General features: G+C 39.1%; 1 protein-coding gene across 2 annotated transcripts in view; it reads right to left on the bottom strand.

The window, feature by feature from the left end:
- Efl1 (elongation factor like GTPase 1) overlaps window positions 1–20,408 on the bottom strand; it is a 138,363-nt gene that overhangs the window by 92,520 nt on the left and 25,435 nt on the right. For both annotated transcript variants that reach the window (XM_004658232.2, XR_006636264.1), the window contains exons 8-14: window positions 17,770–17,893; window positions 15,929–16,005; window positions 14,857–14,993; window positions 13,503–13,625; window positions 12,480–12,579; window positions 5,892–6,040; window positions 5,526–5,692 (exon numbers count right to left, since the gene is read on the bottom strand). In XM_004658232.2, coding sequence (XP_004658289.2) covers window positions 5,526–5,692; window positions 5,892–6,040; window positions 12,480–12,579; window positions 13,503–13,625; window positions 14,857–14,993; window positions 15,929–16,005; window positions 17,770–17,893 — 877 coding nt within the window. The remainder of the gene's footprint in view (window positions 1–5,525; window positions 5,693–5,891; window positions 6,041–12,479; window positions 12,580–13,502; window positions 13,626–14,856; window positions 14,994–15,928; window positions 16,006–17,769; window positions 17,894–20,408) is intronic.

The raw sequence follows: 20,408 nt of genomic DNA, 5'->3' as shown, positions 1-20,408 counted from the left end.
AAAACAAGCAGGGATTGCTATCCTAGTATCTGACAAGGGAGACTTCAGTCCAAAGTTAGTCAAGAAAGATAAGGAAGGTCACTTTATATTGATTAAGGGCACACTCCAACAGGAGGACATTACAATCCTAAACATATATGCACCTAACATGGGGGCTCCCAAGTTCATCAAACAAACACTATTAGAACTAAGGTGACAGATAACACCAAACAAAGTGGTGGTGGGTGACTTTAATACCCCACTCTCATCAATTGACAGGTCATCCCAGGAAAAAATAAACAGAGAGGCATCTGGACTAAATGAGGTCATAGAAGGAATGGACCTAACATATATACAGGACATTTCATCCAAAGGCTGCAGAATATACATTCTTTTCAGCAGCACATGGAACATTCTCTAAAATAGACCATATATTAGGACAAAACAAATCATAACAAAGTAAGGAAAATTGAAATAATTCCTTGCATGCTATCTGACCACAATGGAATCAAACTACAAATCAATAGCAAGAAAGGCTATAGAGCATACACAAAATCATGGAAACTAAACAATACACTACTAAATGATGAATGGGTCAATGAAGAAATCAAGAAGGAAATCAAACAACTTATAGAGTCAAACGGTAATGAGAACACAACATATGAAAATCTCTGGGACACACTGAAGGCAGTTCTAAGAGGTAAATTTATAGCCTTAAGTGCCTATATTAAGAAATTAGAAAGGTCGCAAATAAACGACCTAATGCCTCACCTTAAAGCCTTGGAAAAAGAAGAACAAGGCAAACCAAAAATCAATAGACAAGAAGAAATAATAAAGATTAGGGCAGAAATTAATGAAACAGAAACAAAAGAAAAACAATCCAAAGAATTAATGAAACAAAGAGTTGGTTCTTTGAAAGGATAAACAAGATTGATAAACCCTTAGCAAATCTGACCATAAGAAAGAGAGAAGAGACAAAAATTAATAAAATCAGAGATGAAAAAGGTAACATCACAACAGATTCCACAGAAATTCAAAAAATCATAGGGACATACTATAAAAGCATATACTCCACAAAGTATGAAAATCTGAAAGAAATGGATGATTTCCTTGATTTATATGACCTACCTAAATTAAATCAAAATGAGATTAATCACTTAATAGACCTATAACAAATATGGAGATCCGAACATTTATCAATAATCTCCCAACTAAAAAAAGCCCAGGCCCAGATAGATTCGCTGCTGAATTTTAACAGACCTTTAAGGAAGAGCTAACACCACTGCTTCTTAAGCTTTTCCAGGAACTAGAAAAAGAAGGAATTTGCCGGGCGTGGTGGCACACGCCTTTAATCCCAGCACTCGGGAGGCAGAGGTAGGAGGATTGCCATGAGTTCGAGGCCACCCTGAGACTCCATAGTGAATTCCAGGTCAGCCTGGGCTGGAGTAAGACCCTACCTTGAAAAACCAAAATATAAAAAAATAAAAAAAATTTAAAAAAAAGGAATTCTACCAAACTCCTTCTATGAGGCCAGCATCACCCTGATACCAAAACCAGGCAAAGGTAGAACAAAAAAAGAAAATTACAGACCAATCTCCCTCATGAACATTGATGCAAAAATTCTCAACAAAATATGGGCAAACAGAATACAAGAGTATATCAAAAAGTCATTCACCCTGACCAAGTAGGCTTTATCCCAGAGATGCAGGGATGGTTCAACATACGCAAATCTATAAATGTAATACATTATATAAACGGGTTGAAGGACAAAAATCACATGATCATCTCATTAGATGCAAAGAATGCATTTGACAAAATCCAACATCCCTTCATGACAAAAGTCCTACAGAGACTGGTAACAGAAGGAACATATCTCAATATAATAAAGGCTATTTATGACAAGCCTACAGCCAACATATTACTAAATGGGGAAAAACTGGAAGCTTTTCCACTAAAATCAGGAACAAGACAAGGGTGTCCACTGTCCCCACTTTTATTTAATATAGTTTTGGAAGTCTTAGCCATAGCAATAAGGCAAGAGACACACATAAAAGGGATACAAATTGGAAAGGAAGAGATCAAGTTATCATTATTTGCAGATGACATGATTCTATACATAAAGGACCCTAAAGACTACTAGCAAGCTGTTAGAGCTGATCAAAACCTACAGCCATGTAGCAGGATATAAAATAAATACACAGAAATCAGTAGCCTTCATATATGCTAACAACAAACACACAGAGGATGAACTCAGAGAATCACTCTCATTCACAATTGCATCAAAAAAAATAAAATAAAATAAAGTACCTTGGAATGAACCTAACCAAGGAAGTAAAGAATCTCTACAATGAGAACTTTAAAACACTCAAGTGAGAAATTGCAAGACACTAGAAAGTGGAGAAACATCCCTTGTTCCTGGATTGGAAGAATCAATATTGTGAAAATGGCAATCTTACAAAAAAAATCTACACATTTAATTCAATCCCTATCAAAATTCCAAAGGCATTCTTCATGGAAATATAAAAAAACAATCCAAAAATTCATTTGTAATCACAAAAAAACCTCGAATATTTAAAATAATACTGAGCAACAAAAATAAGGCTGGTGGTATCACCATACCTGATTTTAACCTATACTATAGAGCCATAGTAACAAAAACAGCATGGTACTGGCACAAAAACAGACATGTAGATCAGTGGAACAGAATAGAGGACCCAGATGTAAGCCCAAGTAGCTATAGCCACCTGATATTCAATAAAATGCCAAAAATACTCATTGGAGAAAAGACAGACTCTTCAGGAAATGGTGTTGGGAAAACTGGATATATATCTGTAGAAGGATGAAAATAGATTCTTCTCTCACGCCATGCACAAGAATTAAGTCCAAATGGATTAAAGACCTTAACATCAGACCTGAAACTCTGAAACTGCTAGAGGAAAAAGGAGGAGAAACCCTTCAACATATTGGTCTTGGCAAGGACTTTCTGAATACAACCCCAATTGCTCAGGCAATAAAACCACAGATTAATCACTGCGACCTCATGAAATTACAAAGATTCTGCATTGCAAAGGACACAGTGAAAAAAGCAAAGAGGCAACCTACAGAATGGGAAAAAATCTTCACCAGCTATATATCTGATAGAAGATTAATATCTAGGATATACAAAGAACTCAAAAAGTTAAATAATAAGGAATCAAACAAGCCAATCAAAAAATGGGCTATGGAGCTAAATAGAGCATTCTCAAAGGAAGAAATACGAATGGCATATAAGCATCTAAAAAAAGTTCTACGTCACTAGTCATCAGGGAAATGCAGATTAAAACTACATTGAGATTCCATCTCACTCCTGTCAGATTGGCCACCATAATGAAAACAAATGATCATAAATGTTGGCAGGGATGTGGAAAAAGAGGAACCCTTCTACATTGCTGGTGGGAATGCAATCTGGTCCAGCCATTGTGGAAATCAGTGTGGAGGTTCCTAAAATAGCTAAAGATTGATCTACCATATGACCCAGCTAAAGAACTCCTAGGCATATATCCGAAGGACTCATTTCCTGAGAAGTATGTGCTCAACCATGTTTATTGCAGCTCAATTTATAATAGCTGGGAAATGGAACCAGCCTAGATATCCCTCAATTGATGAGTGGATAATGAAGATATGGCACATTTATACAATGGAGTTTTACTCAGCGGTAAAGAAAAATGAAGTTATGAAATTTGCAGAAAAATGGATGGACATGGAAAGGATTATACTAAGTGAGGTAACCCAGGCCCAGAAAGCCAAGCGCCACATGTTCTCTCTCATATGTGGATCCTAGCTACAGATGATGGGCTTCTGCGTGAGAATGAAAAAACTTAGTAGCAGAGGCCAGTAAGCTTAAAAGGAGATATAAAGGGAGGAGAAAGGAAGGGAGGAGGGTACTTAATAGGTTGATATTGTATATATGTAAGTACAATGATTGAGATGGGGAAGTAATATGATGGAGAATGGAATTTCAAAGGGGAAAGTGTCGGGCAGGAAGGAGGGAATTACCATGGGGTATTTTTTTATAATCATGGAAAATGCTAATAAAAATTTAAAAATTTAAGAAAAAGAAAAAATAATAACAGATACCTGACTGCAACTGATGACAACTATGTTCAAGCCAAATGATAAGGTAGTCACAAATGGAGACTTATACATGTCATAAGAGCACTTTCACCTTCTCACCTTCTTTGAATACCAAGTGTTGTATTTTGCTCCCACAGCCTATCAAGAGAAACTGATGGCACAGCTGCTCTCTCCCTTCTTCACCTGTCCTGAACCACCTCCACAAAGGCTGCCTCTGTGTGGCCAGGTGCTTCTGCTCCTCAGGTTTCAGGTTATACACCACTGAGTTGGCTCCTGTTATCTTGACTGGCCATCTGGCTATCTGGTATCTCCCTCTTCCATGACCATTACTGTTTAATTATAATGGATGTGTCTTTTGTTCTGGCCTATGGTCTCTTTTCAGCCCTCTGGCTCAGACATTTTACATGCAGGCTGCCCATCTGTTCTCAGACCCTCCTGACCAGAATCCTGGACAAGTCAGGTGACAGCTATCACCTGCTTGGTTCCTGCTGTAGTTTGAATGTATGGCCCCCAATAGATTCAGATATTTTATTAAAGCTTGTAACTTGGGGCTAGCGAGATAGCTTAGTGGTTAAGGCTCTTGCCTACGAGGCCCAAGGACCCAGGTTTGATTCCTTAGAACCCACGTAAGCCAAATGCACATGGTGATGCAGGCGTCTGGAGTTCATATGCATCTTCTGGAGGATCAGGCATGCCCATATTCTTGCCCTCTCTCAAATAAATTGGAGGGTGGGGGAGAGCTTGTAACTTGGATTTCTAGCTGCCAGGCTGAGAGATATCACTATGGGGGGACCTTAGGGTCCAGGCCTAAAGTGTTACTGGGGATAGGTCTGATTTCCAGGGCAAAAGATGTGCTGCAGAGCAGTCTGGGTTCTGCTACCAGGTTAGTGCTTGCTTGTGATGCTGGGTGTTTGGTGGTGTCTCTCTACTTGAACCTGGGAAAGGGGGCCAGCTTCTTCCACCAATATGGAACTTCCCCTGGATCTATAAGCTTCAAATAAATCCCTTCCTTCCTTAAACTGTGCCTGGTATGGACGTTCATCCCAGCAACATGGAACTGACTACAACAGTTTCCACACCTTTGACTTGGGCCACTGAGGTTTTGGATCTCCAAATTTCTTGAAGATACAACATTGCCTTGGATCCAAGAACATCGTCCCCTAACAGATCGTTCTTCTAGCCCAAGGTGATTCTTACTTTGATGAAAATAGCATCAGAATTAAAGAAAGCCTGAAAAGTTGACCCATATGCTGGTATTGTTTCCAAAATATTACTAAGTGGGCCACATATATCACATGTTACCAAAGTAACACAACAGGTGACAGAGGGACTCACTCAGTGTGGTCCTTCTACTCATCTCCCTACAATAACATCACCAAATCCAGCCAGTACGAAAGTTAATAGACCCTTTGTGTTTTAATTCCAACTCTTACCCGTTGCAAAAACTCAACAGGACTGTACTTGGGTCCCAAGACAAAAATTTTCTTTCCTCTTCTAGCTACACCACTGAATACACGAGCAAATGCAATGAAAGACTCTCGACTATTGTCTTCCTGGGGCACAGGGTGAGGGGCTGCACTCTCCACTTCCGGCTCATCACCTGCCAGACACACAAGGATAGTAAGTGCCAAGAATGCTCTCTTCAATGCAAGAAATGCTTACATACAAAGGGAATGGTGAATATACATTTGGTCCAAGCATAAAAATCATATTGACAACTAAAAGGTGAGGGCTTGAACACACCAAGTTAAGCAAAATGTCAAGTACTTTGTACCAAAGCCTGCTTAGGAAAGTTGTACCTTTTGACTCTTCCTGTGGACTTGTTTCCAGAGCAGCCCCACCCTGTGTGGACTCCAGGGGGACCTGTCCCTGTGTGGCCGCAAGCTTCTCTGCATGTCTTTGTCTCGCACGTTCACGTCTCTGAGCAATTTCTTCTTGAGTGAGAGGCCTGCAGGATGTCACAAATACATTATCATCTAGCACATCAAACACTTCTCAGTTCTTCAAGGATAGGAATCAGCCAAGTGAAGGTATTGCTGGTTAAAATGACTATAGTTCCAACTCCTTCTAGGCAGAGACTTCTCCAACTTCCCTCTGTCACTACAGCAATAAAAGGGCAATGTTCTCTGACCATGCTCCATTCTCACAGACTACAAACTTATGAACTAGCAAAAACAAGTGTCCCTAGACCCATGCAATACCAAGTACAATAATATATACACTCATTATTTCTAACAAGAGGCTAACAGGGAGAAGGAAGGGAATGTGAAATATCAGGACTTGGAAAACTGAGAAAAATGCATTTCTCTATGAGAAATGAGATTTTCTTATTCAGTTAAAAAATGTCTTCATAGGGCTGGAGGGATGGCTTAGCAGTTAAGTCATTTACTTGTAAGGCCAAAGGACCCAGGTTCAATTCCCCAAGAACCACGTTAGTCAGATGCACATGGGGGCACACATGTCTGGAATTCGTTTGCAGTGGCTGGAGGCCCTGGCGCTTCCATTTCTCACTCTCTTCTCTACCTGCCTATTTCTGTATCTCTCTCTCAAATAAAAAATAAATAAAAATAAACTATTTTTAAAAATGTCTTCATAGACGAAGAGGGTTCACAAGGAAGGGTTCAAGGTCAGGCTGAGAATTGTCAATTCAACAGGACTACAAGGTCAAATTAAAAATTATCAGGGGCTGAGGAGATATGCGGCTCAGTGGGTAAGAATACTGGCTAGTCAAGCATGAGGGCCTGAGACGATCCAAGTTCAAACTCAGATAAAAAGCTGGATATGACCATACCTGCCTTTACAGGAGGCAGAAAGAGGGAAATTGCTAGGGCTCACTGGTTAGCAAGTTTGACTAAAAAAAAAAAAAAAACCAAAAAACAAAAAACAATTGTTCCTGGCACAGTGAAAGACCATCTCCAGGCAATAACACATAGGGTGATAAGAGTATTCTCTATTCTCCTCTGGTTTTTGCACACAACTGCACACACACATTGTATAATCACATACCATACATATACCATACTACACACATACCACACACAGAACGGTCATGCTACTGCCTCTGGCAATCTCTGAAAATAGGCTAGTGGAAGGGCTGTCTACAGTCAGTACCAATGGTGACCACACTTCCATGTAGCTCTGATGACAGAGGACAGGCAACTGAAAAGAAATGTGTCTGAAGTGGCATCTTGCTACTACTAGAAGTTGTTTCTCAGGGAGGAACAAAAGCAACCTACCAAGCAGGGACACAGCGGAACAGAATAGATGGAAAACTCCAAAGAGAAAGGTACTTAATGGGCTTTTATTACCAGATGAAAATTAAAAAGAAAAAAGCACCAACTACAAAATAGACTGACAGGGTAGAGAGTTGCCTGCCTAGTGATAGAGTGGGCACTGAAAAGCCACAGGTTGCTGAAGGGCAGATTTTACAAGGAAGTGAACAACTGCAGACTCTGAAGCCATACAGGCCTGGATTAAGTAATTTTGTAGCCTTCTTCTGACTAGGACCTGAAACACATTACCACATTGTTTCTAAGGCTTCACGAGTCAAACTGAAACACTAAACGTTTCTCCACTGCAGAGCTATTGTTAGATCTAAGGGCATAGTAAGTGGTATGGGAATACTATAAAACTTAATGAGCTGTGGCCAATTGTGAGCTTTAAGATGGAGAAGTAAAGACTTGACCTACAGCCTGGGTGCCAGTTCACTGCCTCAAAGATAACCAAAAGACCAGTAAAACAGGAAAGAGAGTCCTGACACAGACCCAAACATAAACAGAAACTTCACTTTCAAAAAGCTAAGCAGTGGGAAAAGGGCACTCTTTCATGAAGTCTGGAGAACCTCTTAAGACTCCTTGGGAATCTCACTAGCCCCTTTAGTTCTTCTCTTCATCATGTATCCACCATTTCACATATCCTACATGACACTAAAAGAAAATAATATTCTGCTGCTCCTGGTTTACATGTCTAATGGAGCAGAGATGAAAATGCTATCAGATAAACCTCCAATGGTATATTTCCCCAATTTAAAAGCAGTAAGTTACATGAAAAAAAAAAAAAAAATCAGCCAGAAGATGGGAAAGAACAAGACAATACTAATGACCTTGCCCAGATATATTTGAAAACACTGTTGTGTACAAAGTAAGTGTGAAATTGATGCTAGTTAAGTAACAGAGGACAAAGTAAAATCATTCAACAATCTTATGTAATAGGATTAATTGCTTTACCAAAAATATACTAACATACGATGACTTAAGAAAATTATTCAAAGAATAGAAGGAATATACCTTAACATAGTGACAGTTATTTGTGACAAACCTATAGACAACATTGTACTAAATGGAGAAAACTTGAAGCATTTCAGTAAAATCAGGTATAAAACAAGGATGTCCACTTTATTCACTTTTATTTAATATTGTGCTGGAAGTCTTAGCTACAGGAATAAGACTAGATACACAAATAAAAGGGATTCAAATAGGAAAGGAAGAAGCCAACTTATCATTTGTGGTGGTTTGATTCAGGTGTCCCCCCCCCCCCCCCATAAACTTAGGTGTTCCAAATGTTAGGTTCCCAGCAGATGGTATTTTGGAAATTGACATCTCCTGGAGGCAGTGTATTATTGGGGGCAGGCTTAGGAGTGTTATAGCCAGCTTCCTCTTGCCAGTGTTTGGCACACTCTTCTGTTGCTCAACTGATGTTGGTCAGGAGGTGATGTCCACCCTCTGCTCATGCCATCATTTTCCCCTGCCATCATTGAGCTTCCCCTCGAGTCTATAAGCCAAAATCAACCCCCTTTTTCCCAAAAGCTGTTCTTGGTGGGTGTTTTCTGCCAGCAATGCGAACCTGACTGCAACATCATTATGTGCATATGATGCAAATGCAAATACATGATGCAAAATTTGCATATGATATGATTTTATACATAAGGAACCCTAATACTCTACCAGAAAATTGTTAGAACTGATAAATGCTTTCAACAAAGTAGCAGGATACAAAACTAACACACAGAAATCAGCAGTAGCCTTCCTATATACCAATAAGAAACACGCCAGGATGAAATCAGGGAAAAGTCCCATTCACACTTGCCTCAAACAAACAAACAAACAAAAAACCTTGGAATAAACCTAGTCAAGGAACTAAAGGATCTCTACAATGAAAACTTTAAAGCACTCAAGAGAGAAACTGAAGTACAGCAGGAAATGGCAAGATATTTCATGTTCAGGGAATCAATACTGTCAAAATGTCTATTGTACCAAAAGCAATCTACAGATTCAATGCAATCCTCATCAAAGACCAATGGCATTCTTCTCTGAAATACAAAAAACAATCCTAAAATTCATTTGGAGGCAAACACACACACACACAAAACCCTCCAATAGCCAAGGCAATTCTAAGCAACAAAAATAAGGCTGTGACATTACCATACCTGACTTATCCATACTACATTAACAGCATGGTAATGGCACAAAAATAGGCATGTAAATCAATGGAACAGAATAGAGGACCCAGATATAAACCCAGGAGAGTATAGCTCCCTGATTTTTGACATAAGTGGCCAAACATTCACTGGAGAAAAGACAACCTCTTTACAAATAGTGTTAGGAAAATTGGATAACTATAATGTAAAAGAATGAAAATAGATCCTTATCTCTCTCCATGCACAAGAACTGACTCCAAATAAATCAAAGATCTTACCATCAGATCTGAAACTCAGAGAATGCTTTAGGAAAAAATATAAGATGAACATTTCAAAATACAGGCATAAGCAAGGGCTTTCTCAATAGAACCCAATCGCTTAGAATATAAGACCACTCATCAATCATTGGGATCTCATAAAATTAAAAAGCTTTTGCATTGCAAAGCACATTATGAATAGTGCAAAGAGACATCCAACAGAATGGGAGAAAATCTTTTCCCAGTTATACATGTGACAGTGGATTAATGTCTAGAATATACAAAGACCTCAAAAAGCTAAATAATAAGGAACCAAATAACCCAACCAAAAATAAGCTATAGAACTGAATAGTTCTCAAAAGAAGAAATACAAATGACCAAAAGACATCTAAAACCATGATCTACATCCTTAGCCATCAGGAAAATGTAAATTAAAACTATTCTGAGCCAGGCATGGTGGGGCATGCCTTTACTCCCAGCACTTGGGAGGCAGAGGTAGGTGGATCGCTGTGAGTTCGAGGCCACTCTGAGTGAGTTCCAGGTCAGTCTGGACTATAGTGAGACCCTACCTCAAAATATAAATAAGTAAATAAATAAATAAATAAGTAAATAAATAAATAAACCCTATTTTGAGAATCTCTCTCTCTTGTCAGAATGGCTATCATCAAGAAATCAAATGACAACAAATACTGGCAAGTGTGCTGAGAAAGAGGAGCCCTCTGCATTGCCAGTGAAAACAGTCTAGATACATAGTTACATAGTCATTTTTTTTCTTTCTAACTTACTTATTTAGCAACTCACTTATTTGTCTATTAACTTGTGTATTTCTGTGTTCTTCATGTATCTTTCATTCATACTTTCATTCATTCATTCATTCATTCATTCATTTCTTCCCTTGTTCTCAGGTCCAAAAATCATGGAAGCTTCCTATATTCAAATCACTAGGGTAGAACCTAAGAATTAACTACTAAACAAATAAACACACAAAGAACAACAACAAAACACCTTTCTCTTGAAGAATAAGCAGAATTGTATTTGAAGAAGAGACTTCCTAAGATAAGGAATAACATTAGAAAAGATTTGGAATATGCTGATGGGACAGGTACCAGAGAGACAGAAAGATAAAAATCTAGTCAAATATGCTTGAGGGTTCAAGTTATGATGGGACAAACTTAATTTTCGGCTGGTGATTTTAAAACTTCGGTAATTCACATATTACCTTTATGTTTTCTTCTATATCTTCATATTATTTACTCATTTATTTAAATGGACAGATATTTTTACTTCATTGTAACTTAAAATCCCATTTTATAAAAAGAAAAACTAAGGCTGGGAGATGGCTCAGTGGCTGAAGTGCTTGCTGTGCAATTCTGAGAGCCTAAGTCAGACCCCCAGATGCCACATCTAAGCAGGAAGCTAGATGGGCTTCTGTAATTCCAGTGAGCCTACAACAAGAGGGAGCAGGAGACAGGAGAACTTCCCGGAAGCTCACAAACAGATCAGCAAACATGACGCTGCCTCAAGCTCAATAGAAGATGAGGACCAACCCAAACATTATCCCCTGACCTCCACATGTATGACATAGCACACACGTTTCCATACTTAAGTGCACAAATAAACATACACAATAAATAAATAAAGCAAGTATTACCATTTGATATAAACACTAGAGACACAAATACACATTAGACTTTGTAGACACCCCAACACCTTTCTTACTTTTGTCTTCATCATTATTACTATTTAGCATATTCTAATCTACACCAAGACTACTTATTAAATTAAAATTTGTTTTCCCAGGCTGAAGAGATGACTTAGCAGTTGGGACATTTGCCCACAAAGCCTAAAGACCTAGGTTCAATTCCCAGTGCTCAAGCCAGATACACAAAGTGGCACATGTGTCAGGGTTCATTTGCAGTGACTAGAGGCCCTGGCACATCCATTCTCTCGCTCACTCTCTCAAATAAATAAATTTTTAAAAATTTAAGTTTGTTTTCCTGAGTGACAATGAAATTATCTATTCTAGGCAATGAGCATCACTAGGAATTTCTAACCAGAGAGCTAATCTTCATAGGTAAGTCTTATAAAGATTATTCTGATGCTGGGTAATAAATGCACTTGTAAATTAGAGGCTGGGGTGGAGTAAAGCACTCAGAAGCTGCTGCAATGACTTTCATAGAGATAAGCAGGATACAAGGAGTGGTGTGTTGGGGAGAGGAAGAGGAGCAATGGGAAGAAGAACACATATGGAAAGTAGACAGTGTAGAATGGATTAAGTCCGGAAGACTGAACTTGAGATATAATCCCTCTCCACACCCACTGTCTCTGCAGACAAACAATCCACACAGAGAACAGCTCATCAGACATTCACACTCTCCCCTTCAGTAGACAGAACTAAAGACACAGCAGGCTTGGACTACATTTTGCTTGACATGTTCAACAAAAGTTAACTCTGGTTACTATGGCTGTTACTAGTTTTCAAGTTTTTATCAGGTAAGGGCAATATCCCAGATATGATTACAACAGTTTCCCCTTACAAAGATGTGACAAAAGGATATACTACTGTACAAATTCTGTTACCTTGGGAATTTGCTCAATTTGAAGACTTCAGGTGAGGAGGATTGTATCATCCCCTCCCACCCACACCCCAACTTCCTTCCACCCCAATCATAAGCCATTTCACTAGCCCAGCCCAAACTACCTCTTTGCCTTACCTTGGCTTATTCTGAGGCAAGGCCTTAGCATCAATTGCAAACATTTTGGAAACAAAAATAATAACTGGAGCAGTATCCTCACTTCCACATTTCATAAAAGCTAAGAGGACAGAAAACAAAAATGTCACTTTTTCTCATTATTAAGAAATCACATTTTTCAAGAAAGCAATTAAGTGAATTAGAATATAGCTCAGTTGGAAGAGTGCCTGCCTAGCGTTCATGAAGTCCTGGGTTTGATCCCTGGCATGGTGCACTATCAGGCAAGGTGGGCAGGTGTGCAACCTCAGCCCTCAAGAGGTGGAGGCAAGAGAATACACATTATCTGCAGCTATATAGGAGTTCAAGCATGTGTCAGGAAATCAGGAAGAAAGTGTTCTAAGGAGGAAGAAGTGGTCAACTGTGTCAAATGCTAGTGACAAATCTGGTCAGAAGATTGAAAACTGGACATTTGATTTAATGAAGTAAAAGCAAATAGTGACCCCAAGTAAGACAGGTACTGACTTGGGGGGGGGGGGGATGCAAGTTTTAATAGAATGGGAAGACAATTGGAGGCAGTGGGTACATACAGACAAATTTCATGGTGCCTTCATAGTCAGGAATGGCAGCTTCCCCTTCTCGGGGGAGAGTGTACAGAGCAGCTCTTAGCAGTAGAGCCTCTGGACTCACTTTTCCAGTCTCTAGGGAATAGCCATGGAAGTAACACCACAGCCCAGGGAACATATGCCTGACTACTTAAGAGGATGAAGCAGAATGTGACCATGAAATGAGATCAGAGCAGAAGGAAGGAGTCCAAGTCTCCAGCAGCCCACCCAGCTGGTTGAACAAAATGCTACAGTGCAAGAGAAACGTTTGCCACTGGGGCAAGAACAGGTAGTATGGTCACCTGTGGAAGTATTTACTTGTGGTACTGGACTGGGATGAACAGGCCCTCTTTAAAGTAGTATTCAACAAAATAGTCTAAAGCAGTTTCAAGTGAGCACAGTTAACAGCACAGCATATCCCAATCCATCCATCTTTCCTCACCTGCTTTCAGGGCTTGAGTTTCTGGTGGCAGAGTGTCAAATGTTTGTGATCCTGTGCACATCAGTTTCTCCACTCGTTCAGATGTAATGTCCAGAGGACTGGGTAGTTTCTGACAAACCATAGCTAAAGCCTGTTGTTAAGGATTCCACACTCTGAACTGTCACTGTCACTGTCTGCACTCAACATTTGAGGTAACTATGTATCACTATACAGAAAATGTGTGTGGCTTGTAAGGAACACTGCTTTCTGACTCACATCTCAAAGTACATAAACACCTGCCTTGTGTTCAGTGCTTCTAAAGCTCAGACAGGGTTCTGCAGTCTGAAAGCCTCACTGGCTACCAAGAAACAAGTAAGGACAACAGACTTCAGCAAGGTGACTACCTATAACCTTTGGGAAATTATAAATTACACATGCATGTCTTATTAAAAATACTTTCTTTTTGTCATACATTATATTAGCTATTCTTATTATTTTATGTAACAATATAGTTTTCAAAAGAACCTTCAGGGGCTGCAAAATAGCTGAGTTGGTAAAGTGCCTGCCTTTCAAGCATGAGTGAGTACCCAAGTTCAGTGCTCAGTACTCAAGTAAACCTCTCGACATGGAGGTGCACACCTGCAATCCCACATCTGGGGAGGCAAACACAGGAAGATCCCTGGAGCTCATTGGCCAACAGTCTAGCCTAATGTGAGCTCCAGGTCAATGACAGACCTTGTCTTACAGCAGGTGGACAATGTTCTAGAGAATAACACCTCCAAGTGTGTCTTCTGAGCTCCACACGTGCGCATGTAAACAATAGGAAGGAGTCTAAGAGACTGGCCAGGCTTCCAGCCAGTTAAGCAAAGTGCTATTGTGCAAGGGAAATATTTGTGTGTGTAGCGAGGGTGTGAGTGCAGGAACAGATGACAAAACTATTTGTGTGTTTATTTGTGGAATCAGACACAGAAGGGCATATACACATGCAGAGCAAAGGAATACAGTATTGATATCTATTAACATATTAATTTTTAAGATACTTTGCATAGTTTTTAGGTAGAATACTACCGGACTATGCAATTTCCAGAGGACTACCTGGGTGTCAATAAAACATTTCCTTTCTTGGGCTGGAGAGATGGCTTCACAGTTAAAGCACTTGCCTGCAAGGTCCAAGGACCTCCGTTTGATTCCCCAGGATCCATGTAAGCCAGGTATACAAGATGGTGCATTCATCTGGCTAGAGGCCCCGGTGTGCCCATTCTCCCTCTCTGCCTGTTTCTCTCTCTCTCCCTCTCTCAAATAAATAAGTAAATAAACATTTCCTTTCTTAATATATCAATACCATTTGATTAAAAACCATTAAAATAAAGGATACGGAGAACAGCATGGGATATGGGTAGCCACTGGCTGCAAATGGCGTTGATCTGGACTTTAGGATCTGAATGTCGTGCCTCCCGGGCTCCAATTTTTAACCCTAAAGAGGTCACTATTTTATCAATTTTTTCTTTATCCCTATAGTAAAGATTAGAAGAAAACACACCGACATAAATTAGTAGTAGGGAAAGGAGCTCAATGTTATTTGGCACATTTTTTCCCAGCATACTTTTTCAGAGAAACTAAAAATAATTAAAGGAATGGTGCCACAGCGGTGCCTCCAGATGCTCTATTATTCTTACAGTCCTAAATGAATGCCTTTAGAACTTAGCATAAAGCACCCAACCACAATCTCTTAAATGGCACAGTATGCCAATAGGCAAAGCAGCTTTACAAACAAATGCTAAAAAAAAAAAAAAAGTCTGATTTTACTTCTAGAATAACAGAGAAAGTAGATTTACTAAAGCCAGCTTTCTTTTCCACTCGTATTAGCCAAGTTGTTTCCCAAGTTCCCCATTACTGACTCTAGGCATCAAGCATCTTTCCTAGTGTAATTACTATTTTTTAAACTATTTTTAAAAAAAGTCAGGACTGGAGAGATGGCTTAGCGGTTAAGCGCTTGCCTGTGAAGCCTAAGGACCCCGGTTCGAGGCTCGATTCCCCAGGACCCACATTAGCCAGATGCACAAGGGGGAGCACACATCTGGAGTTCTTTTGCAGTGGCTGGAGGACCTGGCACGCCCATTCTCTCTCTCTCTCTGCCTCTTTCTCTCTCTGCCGCTCTCAAATAAGTAAGAAAGAATAAACAAAAAATTTTTTAAAAAGCTCACTGTTACTTTCCATCCTCATACCTCATCACCTGGATACCCTATAACATTCTGCTGTTCCATCCCTTCTGTAACTCTTGCTTGATTTGCATGTACTCCTTTAAATTGTTTCCATGCCCTTTAACCAACTCATCAGTGAAAGCTCTGTCCACTGTTCATCCAGCTCAGTTTTCTATGAGACTCATCAGACTGGAAAGTGAGGCAAATGATACTGCCCAAAGATAAATAATTTTATAATAGTCTTACTTTTTCAAGACAGCATCATACAAACTCCATATATTTTCCAGGATCAACTGTACAAATAAAGGTTTCTTTCCTTTGGCCTGTACAAAAGAATACATGAAGCTTAAGTTTTTCAGGCATTTATGCATAGTCATTCTCAACATTGTTTAACTATCAGTATGGCTCATTTTTACTCAAAAATAATTAATGGTAGACATACAAGAAGTTCTAAAGATGCCATAAACAGTCAACAAGCCACTATCCTCTTTCTCTAAGATGTCAAAAAATGTGAGCAATTGGGGGACCTATCTCTGTGGTTGGCTCACCACTATCATCAAACAAACACAGACAACATCCAAGCTGACAGTAAAACACCACTCTTCATAAAGTGTGGTGGGCTTTCTTCACAGATTTGGATTTGATGTGTTTCAGAGGAAAAATAAAATGTTCTTAAGCATATTAAAACCTGTACACTCCGACTGGAAAAATAAAGTCTACAAATTATAAAAAATTATACAAAAAGTTAAGAGCAAGAGTACTCTGAGTTATTAAACATAAGATGTTTGTTACATTATACATTGATGCCATCTTTCTAAAGACCCACTGACATTAGTTAGTTTCAGTAAATTATAAACCAATGCCTTGAATGCCTAAAGAAAGGAATCATAAAGACAGAAATTTATGTACAAAGATAGTTTTCACAGCTTTTTGGTACTGCCTTTTAAAAATTTACTATTTGTAAGTGAGCGAGAGAGGGGGGAGGCAGATAGAATATCACAGCTTTTTTACTTACAATGAAAAACCCACTATGTCCAATCTTAGGAGATTACTTAAGTTAATGTATCCTCTCAAAATAAGAAAGTGACATATGACAGTCACTGTTGTAAAGCATTTCCATGGATTAGTTCATAATTACCCTAAGTACTCTATGAGGTGAGTTATTATCTCAGTTTCAAAAAAAGAAAATCTAAGACAAACGTCACAGAGCCAGTCTGTGGTGGATTCAAACACCGTGTTGACTCTCAGGCCACACTCTCCCACCTAACCCTACTAACTCTGTTTTAAATGTACTGTTTAGAAAAAGCTTGTAATGACAATGGAAGAGGTTTGAGAAGTGACATCAAGCAAAAAGGCAGCAGGATAATATCCACTAAAGAATGATGTATGTATCCATCAAAAAAGATTCAAAGAAATGTAAATTGTTATAATTATCATTGTGGGCCTCTCACTTTTTCTCTCCTGTCATTTTACACTTACAAACACTCTCTAAAAGAAATGTATGATTTTCAATGAGAATAAAATTTCCAGAAAGCTCAATTTTCCTTTAAAAAAAATAAAGTTTCAACACAAGTATCTTTTGAGGCTCTGCTCAAAGCAGTCCAGCATCCTCCATATGCACAGTACTGCAGAGGGGAAGCAGGGAGATAGGTCTTTGCTCAGTGTGGTGCAACAACACCCATAAGAGACAGACAAACCCACAAAGTATGTGTCTTCAAGTGCCCAGGACTGGAGAAGTTTGGTATTCTTTACAAAAATAAAATAATTTATGTAGTTTATTTTTTTGAGATAGAGACTCACTATGTGGCCAAGGCTGGCTTCAAATTCATAGGGTCAAGTGATTTCTCCTAAGTAACTGGAACTATAGGGGTGTTCCACTGTACTTGGCTTGCTCACTGAATTTAAAGACTTGGAACTCTATATTAAAAAAATACTTGGACGTCTCATGCATAAGCCTTCTGTAGTTATATGAAGCATAAAGTACCTCATGAACTCACATGTGTTAATTAAAGCTGAGCTGCTCCTACCCAAGATGGTATAATACAAGCTTTCTGTGACCAATAATCAAAAGATATATGCCACATTACCTGGTCAACTTTCATAATCTTCTTAGCCTTCATATTTATATAATAATCTCCCCATAAGGTTTTCAAAAGAACTTCTTTTTTAATGCCAATTTTTTGACTATAGATTTTTGCAAAGTGCTCAATTCTGAAAGGAAACCAAGAGTTCATGTTATAACCACAATACAACTCACAATTGACTATTTCCATGCCAAGTGCTATTCAAAATTATTGATACGTTACCATCACTAAACTTAAATGTTTTCACCTACCTTACAAAATTTCTCCAATTTCACAGAAAGAACCATGACACACAAAGATATTACATATGTAATAAGTGAAGTTGGGACACAAACTTAAGTATTGTGACTTCAATGCCTGTGGCCTTGTCTAACACTTTATGCAATAATATGAATTAAAATCTAGGTGACAGCTCCTTTTCTTAATGTCACAGGTGTGAAAAAAGACAAAAAGAAGAAGGGCCAGGAAAGCGGAGGCGCCAGCTGCCCATCACAATCTGCCAACCACAGAACTTACTTTAGCTCTTAGCTCCTGTAGTTACTCGCTCCTATAGATGGCTATTCACAAAGGAAATGAACTAGAGCAGGCACCTAACAAAACAGGTGTTTCAGCATTAGCATCCTGGAAGAAGCAGTAACATAAGCACACTTACTCAGTTCTCATCAACCACAGAGATCAGCTAGCACCATGGCCAACAGCCATGGCAGAGCAACCAATCAAAATAAACGTACAGTGCACACTCTGGATAAAGAACCCAGGAAATACCATCTTTGTAGGAAACAGTGTATTTCATCAAAGATCATGTCAGGAGCTGTCAAGGTACCAGCAGCATCTTAAAAGATGCCTGTTGAGGCCAGAAGACCTCTCAGCACCCCTCTTCAAAACCATACTAGGAACTAGACTAATATAATGAGGAAGGGAATGAAACTAATGATTAAGAAGGATGGAATAAATTTTCTTTGCAGGTGACATGACAATATATGCAGAAAAATCTGAAGGAACCAACAAAATACATGTCCGCCATCTCACTGTATAGGTATACAGGTGACAAACAAGCACACACACGTCATCAGAAAAATGCAGCACCACATTCCTATTAGAATGACCAAAATCCATGGCTCAGTGAATAAAGTGCCTGCCTTACAATTCTGAGTAGTTGAATTTTGATGCCCAGACCCCATGTAACAGTTGGAAGCTATGGCAGCCATCTACCGTCCCAGTGTACTCGTGGTTACAGTATGCCTGATGTGGAGCCATGAAAGGAGTGCCTCAAAACGAATGGGAGATGAAGACTGACCATAAAGTTGCTCTCGGACCTGCACATATCTGTGACTAATGTACGCCTGCATTCACATGCATGAACACAAACATTAAAATAAAAAATTTTAAGGTGCTATAAAAAATAAAACTGGTCAATAGATCACATCTTTCAAAAAAAAAAAAAACAAGAATGCCCCAAATTCAGAACAATGACACCAATAAATTCTGGCAAGGGTGTGGAACAACAGTAATTCCATTCACTGCTGGTGGGAATGCAAAAGGGTACAGTCACCCTGGAAGGCAGTATGACAGTTTCATTAAAATATAAACATTCATGTATGATGCAGCAATGGTATTTAAGCACTTATATAAGCTTTGCAAAAACCTGCACATGGATGTTTATAGCAGCTCAATTCACAACAGCTACAATTTGAAAACTAAAAAGGCATCCTTTTAAAGAAGCAAATAAACTGTAGTATAATCAGACAGGGCTATGATTCAGCACTAAGAAGAAATGAGCTATTAAGCCACAAAAATACAAAGGCAACTTAAGTGCATATTACTAAGTGAATGAAGCCAATCTGGAAAAGCTATATACTGCTGATTTTAACTATGAAGGATTCTGGAAGTGAAACTATGAGAAGAAAAAAATACTAGTGATTTTCAGGGACTAGAAAGGGAAGGAATGAATAGGTAGGACACAAAATATTTCCTGGGCAGTAAAATGATTCTATATAGTATAGTGATAACAGATGCATCACCAAAAGTAATTCCAATTAAGGTCTTTGGGTGTTAACAAGTGAATCTACATGCGGGGTGGTTATCAAGAGTGCCTGTCAATTCTGAACCTTCCTCTCAGTTTTGCTGTGAACTCTTATTTCCTGGGATGGATGGATGTATCTACCTAAGTGTGTACATGTAGTTTCAGTTGACTCTCCCTTCACCCCTTCTCTCTCCCTGCCTCCCATTCCTGTTTCTACCCTTCCACCCACAGCATTCTCCTTTTCACTTCCGTATCACTTAAATTCTATTACCATCCTTACCCCTTGAGATCTCCTTTTTTCCCCTTTCATGGGTCCCTTTGTAATTCCTTCAGATCTATACACTATCACAAACACATAAACACAAATATATAAAGATTCAAAGAGAAAAAGAAAGATGCCCACCAGTTTCTTTGCTGAGGAAGGAATCCAATTTTAGCATACTGCAGACAATTCTGTATGTCAGCCAATGTGGCACTGCCAAAACCCAGGGGCTAATGTCAAGGAACTTAAGCCCCATTAGTGATATTAAGAAGTTGCAGGAGAGGAAGTGAACCATTATAGCAGAAACCAGATCTGCTCAGGGCATCAGGCAGCAGCTCAGCAGCAAGGCAAACACTA

The sequence above is a fragment of the Jaculus jaculus genome, chromosome 3 (assembly GCF_020740685.1).
Source record: "Jaculus jaculus isolate mJacJac1 chromosome 3, mJacJac1.mat.Y.cur, whole genome shotgun sequence".
In the NCBI taxonomy this organism is placed as follows: Eukaryota; Metazoa; Chordata; class Mammalia; order Rodentia; family Dipodidae; genus Jaculus; species Jaculus jaculus.
The sequence above is the reverse complement of the archived record's forward strand: the minus strand, read 5'-3'. Positions and strand labels throughout refer to the sequence as shown.